This window comes from Bombus bifarius, unplaced genomic scaffold, assembly GCF_011952205.1.
Source record: "Bombus bifarius isolate JDL3187 unplaced genomic scaffold, Bbif_JDL3187 scf7180000008199, whole genome shotgun sequence".
NCBI classification, from domain to species: Eukaryota; Metazoa; Arthropoda; class Insecta; order Hymenoptera; family Apidae; genus Bombus; species Bombus bifarius.
The window spans coordinates 3,818,131-3,830,181 of NW_022884505.1; the positions used below are offsets into that span (position 1 = coordinate 3,818,131).

The window sequence follows — 12,051 nt, forward strand, 5'->3', positions numbered from 1 at the left end:
AAATATTTGACACAAAAATTTCTTTGTATTATTGAATTGCATTGTGTGAAATAGCGTCAAACGAATAACATTCTGACAGATGTGTGAATATCTGAAAGGAAATGATATTTCAAAAATGTACAGACAACGATTGATCTATTATTATATTAATCATTAACATGTTTAACCATACAGACTTAATGGCAAGAATTAGATTTATCTTTCCAAGCTATTTTTGATGATAAGGATTATAGAGAAGAACTATACTTAATCACGGTGAAATATGATACAAAATTGGCCACACGACACTATTAATACTTACTTGCGTTCTGTACATAATTATGAAATATTTATGTTTAATATCTTTTATCTTGTTTTTATGTAATTTTACGAACACATAAAATTATTAATACACGTTCGCGTTCTCTGCCTTATTATAAAATTTATGTTTAATATTGTTTGTCTCATTTGTATTATATAACTACAACATTTTCATGATATAATATCTTATCGTGAATTAAATATTTTAATTAAGACGCATACGTTTTCTTAATATGAATTTATGAAGCATAGTAACACAGTAAGGAATCTGCAGAGAATATTTAGTTTTCTTCTAGGCCAAAATTTTTGTTTTATTTCTAAATATCTTTGTATTTTTTAAGCCTTAGAATATTAAACATAATCTCAATCTGATAACAGACTTTAGAAGATTTACTTTATAAAAAGAAAGGACCAATCAATAAGTTAAAATATTTGTAAAAAATTTGATTATTACAAAATTACTAAAAAATATGTAATGCTTGCGATAAGTATAATAATTGTAATAATTGTAATAAGGTAAAAAAGCGTATTAGAAAAAAGGTTTAACTAGCTTCCAAGTGTTAAATTAGTATTATTTCCACGTTGACTCTTAATCGCATCTATTCGATAATGCCACCATCTGGCCAAGGAATAGAAGGACAATGCTAAGTGGTGTTCATTGTCCCATTTTATACTCATACAATATGTAAAACAATACGAGGTCCGGCAACAATTTCATTTTTTTCGTATTCTTTCATTACAGTGGCAATTAATGGATGCGAATTACGTTATCTGATTTCATCGACTTGTCAAGTACACACTATCCCGGAGATACTCAATTATGGGTCGTTGCATTTGTAGCTTTAAAAAGTACATGTAAATTTATCTTACGTATTATTGCGTGTTCATAAAACAAATATTGACAATTCTCATCAACGATACCTGTACAAAAATCCATATACATGGAAGTGACAACGACGAATAAATAACTGCTGCATCTTGGCGAAGAATAAAACAGGAGGAACATAGATAACAAAGATAAAACGGATAAAACATAAGAAGTAAAATAATTTCATTAACAACATTCTATCGAACGATATAAACTAACGAGTGTGTACGATAATATATTTATAAAATAAAATATATGTTGACTTCCTTTTCTTCCTCTGTTTCTTCTTTCCTCCCATTTTCTTTAATTAATATAATATTACACATGTACTTATTTATTATATATATTATTGGATATATTATTGGATATATTATTGTATATACTACATGTGTACTTAAACTTAAATTTAGATTGTAAGCAAGATATTGATTAATATTTTACATCATAATATAAAAAAGAATAATATCTCTATAATATCCCTAAAAAAGAATAATAAATCGCAGGAAATAACATTTCAATGTTTAATTCTCATATCTCAAGCGAACTGAATTAATATGAATTATGCAGATTAATATGAATAAAAAATTATTCAAACTGGTTTGGGAAATGACAGAAGTAATTGAAGATATTTTGTCTCAAGTGCGGAGCACTCTCTTTAAGTTGATGTCGACAACCTCAGTTTATCTATATTTTGAAACGGTATCTTCGAGGTCTTCGACCATCGACAGGCATCCGCTTGTTTGCAACCTTACGAGAATTCTCATTGTCCATCCTGCATGCAAATGCGTTGCCCGTATCTTTTTTCTTTTTTGTTTACACTTATCTCACGTACAGGATATTTTTACCTGGCGCGGTTGCTCCCCGTTGTATATAAAGTCGCGGGAGGATTCACTTGGGACGCTCACACCTGTCTTGTATCTCGAAACCGTCAAGTTCATTTCAGACGGAAAAGAAAGCGATATCGATTAGTCTCCGGTTCAAAGTCGCCACGAGAAAGCGCAACTTTCTCGGTGGAACATTGGCCGCGAATCGATCGCGTTGGAAAATTCTGAAGCCTCGCTATATTTCTGTAAATTAAACATTTATAAATTAGAATACTGACAGAGCTGTTTTAAATCGCTTCGCCGTGCGTTAAAAGGATAGTCGTGTAACAAAGAAAAAATCGATAATGAAGGATTACGAGTGACTGAAAATTTCAGAATAACAAATGATCGAAGATATTGGAGAGATCAGAAAAATTGGAATATCAGAGAACCGCGGAATCGAAAGATCGAGTCGAATTGATCAGATGTTGAATGTTTCTGAGACGCATGGATAATACCAGGGACAGTGTTTAAGATCTTATGATAAATTTCCCAAAGTTTGATAGGTTCTCTCTTCGTCTAATTGTCGAAATGAAGTCAAATTCCACGACGCCAGCTATTCTTCTACATCTTCTTTTTCTTCTTGGAAGTGTTTATGCCACTGACAATGAGAAGAAACGATACGATGGTTATAGACTGTACAAAGTTTTTGTGTCAGATACTACGGGTTTAGAGTTGTTAAGGAACATGTATGACGACGATGGTTACCATTTGTGGCATCCACCGACGATCAACAACACCGCGGAAGTGATGATCGCCCCGGCAAAGATCCAAGAATTCATGGAAAAAGTGAATACGTCGAAGCTTGAACCAGAATTGATGATGGACGACGTGCAAAGGTATATCGACGATGAGAATCCTCGTGGCAATGTAAGAGGTGGTTTCGACTGGCTCGGTTATCACCGATTGGATTCTGTAAGACATTATTTTGTATTATTCTACTCGATAAATAGAATTGAAATATTTTTAGAATATCAATCCATAACTTACAATTTAAATTTTCTCTCCTTTTTTCTTCCGTCGGATCAGTTATCATTGTTTATTTCACAAGTAAAAATATTTCGAAATTACCATAAGAATTATAATAAAATTTCGAAATAAAAAAATGGTATCAAAAATGGTATTGTGCTATTGTAAACGATAACGTACTACCAATATTACTACAATGTTTTGGTAATATCATACAACACTGTTGTCACTCTATTTCACTATATTTTACTATCATGTTTTCCTGCGATATTATCATTATCTCACCGTACTATATTTTCGCATTAAATTATCACCGTCTTACCATTCCATCATACTAATCGTATTACTATACCGCAATATACCGCGATACTACGTGCAATTTACTAAGTATAAACTTATCGAATTAATTTATCATCAGTTATTAAGAATATAAAGTAAACATCGGTAAATATAAATATAAAAAAAAAAAATTCAATTTTGTTATATAATTGAATGATTTAAATAAAGTAATTAATTTCATCGTTTGTCCTTTTATAAGGCAACGCATTATTGATCGAACAACTTCCTTTCAGATTTATAGCTGGCTAGATTCCCTCGTAACGCAGTATCCTAAGATAGTGAAACCAATAACCGGTGGAAGTAGTTACGAAGGCAGGAGTATCAGAGGAGTAAAGATTTCCTACAAGGAAGGAAATCCTGGTATATTTCTCGAAGGCGGAATACACGCCAGAGAATGGATATCACCCGCTGTCGTCACCTATATCCTCAACGAATTGATCCTTAGCGATGACTCTCGTGTCAGATATATGGCGGAGTCGTACGATTGGTATATTTTCCCTGTATTCAATCCTGATGGCTACGAGTACACTCACACTGTGGTAAGGACGCTTTGATAGTTTTCGTACAACGCAAACAATGTTTCACTAAAATTTGTAGATAATCGATTAATATCCTTGCGAATACAATTAAAGGAATAACGTCTAGTCAGAGAATTGTTCTTACTCGCTAAAAAGGAACACCAGGTATATCTTGAAGATCTTGTACAATACTTTTCTCTGTTACGCAGATCGTGCCCATTTTTCCAATTCTTTTTCCATAAACCTTCCATAAATGCACGAACATCCTTGCTGAAATTATCATATAATAAATAACGGTGAAACACAACGAGATTCGGATTGGAGAGAAAACAAACGATTGTAAAATCAGAAATCAATCAATTGCAAACAGAAATCTAGAAAGTGGCATCGCTTTTTGTTAAAAGTCGATTCGTTATATTATCGTTTTCTTATCGAGAATACTCGACGGTCAATTATAATTTTAAGAAAATTGATGTAGATAAATCTATCCAGATAGTGTACGTTTTTGCACCAAATCTAGGTTTCATTTACACGTTCGTTTCATTCGTAATGAAAACTATTTATGTTATCGACGAAGAAGATAAAGTAGGTATTCACAAACGCTTGACGCAAATCGCTATTTAAACGACACTTCTTACGATAAGATCGTCGAACATCTTCTTTGAAATATTTTGTTCTGCTATCGGCCCGTTATCCATAGAATTAAGCAAGAGCTTAGAATTAAGCAAGAGCTTCGATCAGTTGTAATTCTCTGCTTCTATTGTTTTTTTTTGATTAAAACAAACTTACGCTCGATAAAAGAATATACCTGCAAAGTATATTGTTTTCTGGCTATTTAGAATCGTCTATGGCGGAAGACTAGAAGACCTTCCGGAAGAGGTTGTTACGGAGCTGATCCGAACAGAAACTGGAATTTCCATTGGGCAGGTAACGATCTAATACAGATAAAATAAAATTATCGTTACATTGTCTAGTTAATCGATACCTACTTCACGATATTATCTCTAATTTATGAACGCTGATAAATTGTACATGAACGTAGATACTAACATTTAACATCTAATTGCGCATATTAGAAATCAATTTAGATATTGGAAATATTGGGTTGGCAACTAAGTGATAGCGGATTTTGTCGATACCACCTAATGACAAAATCCGCAATCACTTAGTTGCCGACCCAATAATATTTACATTCTTGATTCGAGATTATTTTATCGAGATAAAACACTCGCTGGAAGACAATCACTAGGAATTGAGCTATCTATATTTTACAAAGGAAATAAATATTTGTCCTTCTATGTTATTGTACTATAGATTACTAGATAGCAGAGGAATAAAAGATTCTTCGTTCTTCTACCTATTTTTCAACGCGAGAATTGATTGTAATTTTAATAAATATTAAAAAAAAAAAAAATTCTTATACCTTTAACGCTAAAGATCGATTCAGTGACTGGTTAATGAATCAATAACAATTAATATTTTCATTGATGAATAGAATCGACCGATTGAAACGAATAGAATTATCAATTTCTCTAACATCAACGAAAAATCAGCGTGTCCTTTGAGTTTCGTTTTAAATAATATCCCATTGTTCGTCGGAGATCGTTTTTCAAGTCCAGAAAGTATTCCCGGCGTAAAAATACTAAAGATCTCTTTATTATAGTTATTCGTATCTCGCACTTACTGCTGAAAAGCCACGCTTCTGTTACGTTGCTCCTACCAATATTTTAGAGGGTGGTACCAGCCGAAATCCATGCAGCGATATATACCCTGGTGACAAGGCATTCTCTGAAACAGAAACAAGAACCATGTCACGATATATCGACAGCATCCACGACAAACTATTCTCCTACATAGCGTTCCACAGTTACAGTCAATTGTTGCTCATTCCTTACGGACATACCAACAAGAGGATCAGCAACTACAACGATCTCTTCCAAATTGGAAATTATTCCATAAATGCTTTGTTGAAGAGATATGGAACCCGATACAAAGTCGGCAATATCGTCGACATTATATGTAAGTACATTATTCAAATGAAGTTAAGATATCAGAGTATCGTGGTAATAAAATTATAGATAAAATTGTAGATAATAATTATAATAATAATAAATAGCCGAGATAAAAATATTGAAATATTATAATTTTGTGGCAAAATTAGTCGAAGGCAAAGTGAGGTAAAAACGCGTGAAATAGCGCGAAAGTAGAGTAAAATAAAATACGAGAAAATTTCTGGGCTTTTGTTTCGATCGACTTAAATTTTGTATTCCTTTCAGACGTTGCATCAGGAGGTTCGATGGATTGGGTGCGGGGAACCTATAACATTCCCGTTACATACACTTACGAACTTCGAGACACAGGAAGATACGGCTTTATTCTGCCGGCAAGTCAAATTATACCCACTGCGAAGGAAACCTTAGACTCTTTGGTCGTTATGTTCCAACAGGCTGCAAAACTTGGCTATGGCACATCCGCGAATAACAGCACGTAGCGTTGAATTCCTACGATTCCGTGATCATTCAATCAGATCCTTTTTATACAACGTTCCATTCTGTAAAATGACAAACTGCTGTTCGATACTGTGCAACATCAAGGTCGCTTAATTTTAGCTACTAAGTCGCACATACGTAAAGGACCGTAGAAAAATAAAATATATCGAATAGATTGTACAATTTTCGTTGTTAAATGGTAATAAAGGAAATAAATAATTTTGTATTACTTGCAGAGCGGAAAAGATGGTCGTAGAACTCATACGTGGATGAAACTTTGCTTCATTATAAACACTGTCTCTGCACATTTTTCTTATCTATATTTTCGATATTGGCCTTAAAATACCTTTACAATCTTCAACGATCGTAGCAATCAATTGGTCCGTTTACGGTAACCAATTTACAATCGCTTACGATAATGCGATTACTTAAACACAGCATTATAATTCACACGCGCTTCTTTAATCTATGCAATCGTTCGAGCCAGTCATTCGCAAGCGTTACGACGTAACAATTTCTAGCACGATCTCATCGCGAAACAATGTTAAACGATCTTCGAAAGATGCAAATTGAATGCAACTGTGACAAAACGATAATGACGTTCTATGTACTTGCTACGGGCGTAACCTAAGACTTATTTACTTAATAACTTCATTAACTGCTGTTGCGTATAGTATATAACGATACGTGTATACAATAATAATTTCTTAATATAATAATAATATATAATGATAATTTCTCTATCTATAGATTCTCTACTTTTCAAACAAAAGATCTCATTTCCGTCCCTATTCAATGATACCATATTTACGTTCGAAAATATTCATTAGGTTTCTATCGATTTTCAATTTTAATTTTGGAATTTAATATCAGAATCGCAGTATAGGATTTTACAATTATATCCGTTTAAACGATTAGAAGAAGAAAATAGAGATGAAACATACCCATCTTCAATTCGAAACTATCATCCTTCCATTTCGCTGAACGATTTTAACCGAGTTATTAAGATTCAAAACTGTGAAATTCTATTTATTATTGTTTCAAAAAGAAAATGTAAAGTAATAGAGATACCAAGCTCAGAAGCTTCAAGTATCCAGGAATTAAAAGTCTGTAACTGATTGTGAAACGACTTCGAATGGTCTGTGTAAGATCTTTTAGATAAAGAAGCCCACTCGAAATAAATCCGATAAGGTGATCCAATAAGGTATTTAATTAATCTATGATATGATTTTCGAATACCGATCAGACAGAAATAATCATTGGTGTCGTGTGCAGGTAAAACGTTTAAATACCAGGATGGAAGTAGCGGCGGCACAATTTCCTCTGGTGATCATACAGGGTAAGATCATTCGTCGTGTTTTCTCTTCTCTTTAATATTTCTGCTCTCTCTTATAACTTCGCTTTCTTTATTTTAACTCAAATTCAATTTTTTTTTTCATTTTAATCGTTAATATTTAATTTTAACTTATAATAATATAATATATATATATATTATAAATATAATATAAATGTAATTATATTATATTATGAATATAATATAATATAAATGTAATTATATTATAAATATAATATAAATGTAATTATATTATATTATGAATATAATATAATATAAATGTAATTATATTATATTATAAATACAATATAATATAAGTATAATATATAAAAGAATATAAATTTCTTCTCTGTATTTATTCGAGCGTGAAAAATTTCGTCATCGTTGAGTTTTCCTCGACGCTTTGTCGAGGGTAAGATCATTCGTCGTGTTTTCTCTTCTCTTTAATATTTCTGCTCTCTCTTATAACTTCGTTTTCTTTATTTTAACTTAAATTCGATTTTTTTTCATTTTAATCGTTAATATTTAATTTTAACTTATAATAATATAATATATATATATTATAAATATAATATAAATGTAATTATATTATATTATGAATATAATATAATATAAATGTAATTATATTATATTATAAATATAATATAAATGTAATTATATTATATTATAAATATAATATAAATGTAATTATATTGTATTATGAATACAATATAATATAAATATAATATATAAAAGAATATAAATTTCTTCTCTGTATTTATTCGAGCTTGAAAAATTTCGTCATCGTTGAGTTTTCCTCGACGCTTTGTCGAGGGTAAGATCATTCGTCGTGTTTTCTCTTCTCTTTAATATTTCTGCTCTCTCTTGTAACTTCGCTTTCTTTATTTTAACTCAAATTCGATTTTTTTTTCATTTTAATCGTTAATATTTAATTTTAACTTATAATAATATAACATATATATATATTATAAATATAATATAAATGTAATTATATTATATTATGAATATAATATAATATAAATGTAATTATATTATAAATATAATATAAATGTAATTATATTATATTATGAATATAATATAATATAAATGTAATTATATTATATTATAAATACAATATAATATAAGTATAATATATAAAAGAATATAAATTTCTTCTCTGTATTTATTCGAGCGTGAAAAATTTCGTCATCGTTGACTTTTCTTCAACGCTTTGTCGATCGTTAAGGTTTTCGTGGAATTTCTTTTGTACGTCGTTTACATTCTGTATGATAGTAATAGGTTCAATCTTGTCCATTTCTTAGGAAGAGTATCATGTGGAAATTAATTTTCGTGGCCTTGGTCGCTTTGGCGACAGCCGAGAAAGTAAGGTACGACAACTACAAGGTATTCCGTGTCGTACCTCAGACTGAAGAACAGGTGGAAGTCATACGCAACTTGGAAGAAGTTTCTGACGCGGTATGCACATCTACCTTAATATGAATATCATTATACGTTCAAAGAATCGACTAAAATATACTTCTTTCCGTTAATTTATCATTAAACCGTAATAAATCAAACGTCTAGCCCCGAAAAATTCTTTGAAGAACGAGCCAAAGGCAAACTATAGCGATTCGATGAACTCGATCAATTTTCCGAATATTTTCCTCTATTTTCTACGTTATTATCGTTTTTGAAAATTCAATAATAAAAATAGGGACCACGGTGATTCGATCGATTTAGTCAATTTGCATATTTAATTCCCAAAATTGCCATTCGTTTTTCTCAAAATAATTATTCATATAATCGACGTGAAAAAAACTCTGAAATGTACAGTTCTCTTTCTGGAAAGAGTCAAACGCCGTCCAGCACCCCGCGGACGTGATGGTTGCCCCACACAGAATCCCCGACTTCCACGAGACCATGAAGATGTTCAACATCCCCTACGACGTCTACGTCAGCGACGTTCAAGCTTTGATCGACAGTGAAATGCCACCAGCTCAACCTTTGGCTACGTTCGACTTGAACCGCTATCATACGCTCGATGAAATCTACGCTCATTTGGACGATCTGGCCAGAGCAAACCCCGGCAAGGTGCAAGTGATCGTCGGTGGAAAAACGTACGAGGGTCGTCTAATCAAAGGAGTGAAAGTGTCCTTCGGTAAGGCCAAACACGGAGTCGTGTTGGAGGCTGGAATCCACGCTAGAGAATGGATCGGACCGGCTACCATTCTGTACATGCTCAACGAGCTTTTGACCAACAAGAATGCCGATGTCAGGACACTCGCTGAATCTCACGACTGGTACATCTTCCCTGTCGCCAACCCCGACGGATACGTGTACACTCACACGACCGTAAGTAACTTGAGAAACTCGAGCACCTCTCAATATAACGCGAACTTATGTTAGTCGAAACGTAGAAAGTTCTAAATGCGGATCTTTCCTCTTTCAAAATGTTCTATTCTCACGACTGTCGATTTAGAAGAGCGGGATTTGTCCCATTGTCGATAAATTTTCTCTGTTTGATATTTTTGTATTAAATAGGATCTCTGACGATAAAATAAATATCGCTGGAATCGTGGCAAACAACTCACGTTGTACAATGACAAGTTCGATAACGATAGAATAATTCCAAGTATTAATTTTCCAAAACGAGAAATAGATAAAATTTCAATGTTATTAATAATAGTTTTCAATGTAATAAATTCGACGATGTTTGTATTTCAGAACCGTATGTGGAGAAAGACTCGCAAACCATACGGTGTCTTGTGCTACGGAAGTGATCCTAACAGGAACTGGGGATACAAATGGATGTGTAAGTTCTCGATATATAAATAAACCTTAAACGAAGCTTTCACGTACTTTGCTAAATAATTAGATAACGTTGAGATATGTAAAAATCATATAAGAAACATTCTCTCTTTATCCTACAGCTGGTGGTGCTAGCAACCAGCCATGCTCCGAAACTTACGCTGGAAGCTCTGCATTCTCCGATATCGAAACGAAAAGTCTATCGGAATATTTAACGTCGATCTCTAGCAAATTCTCTGCCTACGTTGCTTTCCACAGCTACTCTCAACTTCTGATGTTCCCCTATGGCCACACCAAACAGCATTTGGAAAATTACGACGACTCTGTAAGTAGAGGCTTAATAAACTTATGTATTATTCCATTGGTGGTTATATCTTACAGCTTTTTCTTACTTTCTCCGTTTTTATACATCTATCATATATCGCGTTTCTTGCATAGAAAATAAAAATAATATATTCATAGTACACACGGCGGTTTCGTTTCGTAAACATTATATTCCCATCTTTCTTCGATTTAATTTTTCAAACGCATTTATCGCGCAGAAATTTCATCGAAATCTCTGATTTTATCGCGCATATCTCGTTACTCAAAGAGTAATTGGTACTTCGCTTTACTTTACCGATAATAACGATACCATTTTTTTTCGGTACCGATACTCTCGATCGATAAAATAACGAACGTGCTCTTTCAGCTGCAAATCGGCAAGAAAACGATCCAAGCTCTTGCTAAGCGCTACGGAACCAAATACCAGACCGGAAACATCGCCGAAACCATCTGTAAGTACACGTTTCGCTCATTTAAATACAATAGACGAAACAATGATAGCTAACTAATACATCACGCGACTGATAAACGAATCGATATGAAATAAAAGATAATTTTCTTCGACGTGGACGTGAAGTAGTAATTAAATATAAAATTAATACAAGTAAATTAATTAATCCGATAAGGCTTTTTCAATTGATTGATTGATAACGATATTTACCTTTATTTATTGCTACGTATCATTTTCTACTTCTAGATGTCGCGAGCGGAAGTTCAATGGATTGGGTGAAGGGAACATTCCACAAACCAGTCACCTTCACCTACGAATTACGTGACACTGGTCGCCATGGTTTCGTGCTTCCGGCTGATCAAATCGCCCCTACCGCATTGGAAACCCTGGACTCTTTAGTCGCTATGTTTAAGGAAGCTAAAGCTCGAGGATACGAATAAGCTACAGACTGCAGAATAAACTACGAACAAGATTGATCGATATAAATAAACGAACGAATTAAAACAAATTATATATAACGAATATTGTTAAATTTTGTTTAATATATTTATATCGTTGTCTTTACTTGGTTTTCCTCGATTTTAACGCCGGATCTAACGCTTAAGACTCATGTACTCGAAGAGTAGAACAAAAGTGAGCGTAAAAATCACCATAACGTGATCCTACATCTAGCGGATCGCTGGAGATTTGTAACAAAAAAGCTGGTAGAAGATCGAACTTGATCGTCAAATTCAATTATTGCATTTTCTTCTATTCGTCGCGAGGATCAAAGCTCTCGATGGAAAAGTAGTCTGACTTGGAAAAAATTGT

At 32.9% G+C, this 12,051-nt stretch overlaps 2 protein-coding genes and 2 long non-coding RNA genes across 6 annotated transcripts; 2 read left to right on the top strand and 2 right to left on the bottom strand.

Moving 5' to 3' along the window:
* Positions 1-2,021: 2,021 nt before the first annotated feature.
* On the bottom strand, positions 2,022-3,449 carry LOC117210225. 2 transcript variants are annotated; one of them, XR_004488063.1, is made up of 3 exons: positions 3,022-3,449; positions 2,740-2,944; positions 2,022-2,235 (listed from the first exon to the last, which is right to left on the bottom strand). It is a non-coding gene; the product is annotated as an uncharacterized LOC117210225 (long non-coding RNA). The 2 variants fall into 2 exon arrangements; XR_004488064.1 differs by lacking the exons at positions 2,740-2,944; positions 3,022-3,449 and adding an exon at positions 2,490-2,530.
* On the top strand, positions 2,496-6,405 carry LOC117210224 (zinc carboxypeptidase-like). The gene is made up of 5 exons (XM_033453030.1): positions 2,496-2,946; positions 3,573-3,878; positions 4,697-4,784; positions 5,589-5,876; positions 6,134-6,405. The coding sequence occupies exons 1-5, from the start codon at positions 2,512-2,514 to the stop codon at positions 6,346-6,348; spliced, it is 1,332 nt and encodes a 443-aa protein (XP_033308921.1). The 5' UTR covers positions 2,496-2,511; the 3' UTR covers positions 6,349-6,405.
* Positions 3,836-5,626, bottom strand: LOC117210226. 2 transcript variants are annotated; one of them, XR_004488066.1, is made up of 4 exons: positions 5,542-5,626; positions 4,666-4,792; positions 4,003-4,127; positions 3,836-3,923 (listed from the first exon to the last, which is right to left on the bottom strand). It is a non-coding gene; the product is annotated as an uncharacterized LOC117210226 (long non-coding RNA). The 2 variants fall into 2 exon arrangements; XR_004488065.1 differs by having other exon boundaries at positions 5,501-5,589.
* Positions 6,406-8,980: 2,575 nt separating the features above from the next.
* LOC117210194 (zinc carboxypeptidase-like) lies at positions 8,981-11,791 on the top strand. The gene is made up of 6 exons (XM_033452967.1): positions 8,981-9,134; positions 9,492-10,010; positions 10,383-10,470; positions 10,589-10,791; positions 11,158-11,242; positions 11,488-11,791. The coding sequence occupies exons 1-6, from the start codon at positions 8,991-8,993 to the stop codon at positions 11,679-11,681; spliced, it is 1,233 nt and encodes a 410-aa protein (XP_033308858.1). The 5' UTR covers positions 8,981-8,990; the 3' UTR covers positions 11,682-11,791.
* Positions 11,792-12,051: the final 260 nt, after the last annotated feature.

Bases quoted from the DNA above. Each gene is read 5' to 3' on its own strand.
- LOC117210224 (XM_033453030.1), top strand. From the start codon at position 2,512: ATGATAAATTTCCCAAAGTTTGATAGGTTCTCTCTTCGTCTAATTGTC. The intron at 4,785-5,588 runs GTAACGATCTAA...CCAATATTTTAG, and splicing joins CTGGAATTTCCATTGGGCAG to AGGGTGGTACCAGCCGAAAT. The intron at 5,877-6,133 runs GTAAGTACATTA...TATTCCTTTCAG, and splicing joins CAATATCGTCGACATTATAT to ACGTTGCATCAGGAGGTTCG.
- LOC117210194 (XM_033452967.1), top strand. From the start codon at position 8,991: ATGTGGAAATTAATTTTCGTGGCCTTGGTCGCTTTGGCGACAGCCGAG. The intron at 10,471-10,588 runs GTAAGTTCTCGA...TTTATCCTACAG, and splicing joins CTGGGGATACAAATGGATGT to CTGGTGGTGCTAGCAACCAG. The intron at 11,243-11,487 runs GTAAGTACACGT...TTCTACTTCTAG, and splicing joins AAACATCGCCGAAACCATCT to ATGTCGCGAGCGGAAGTTCA.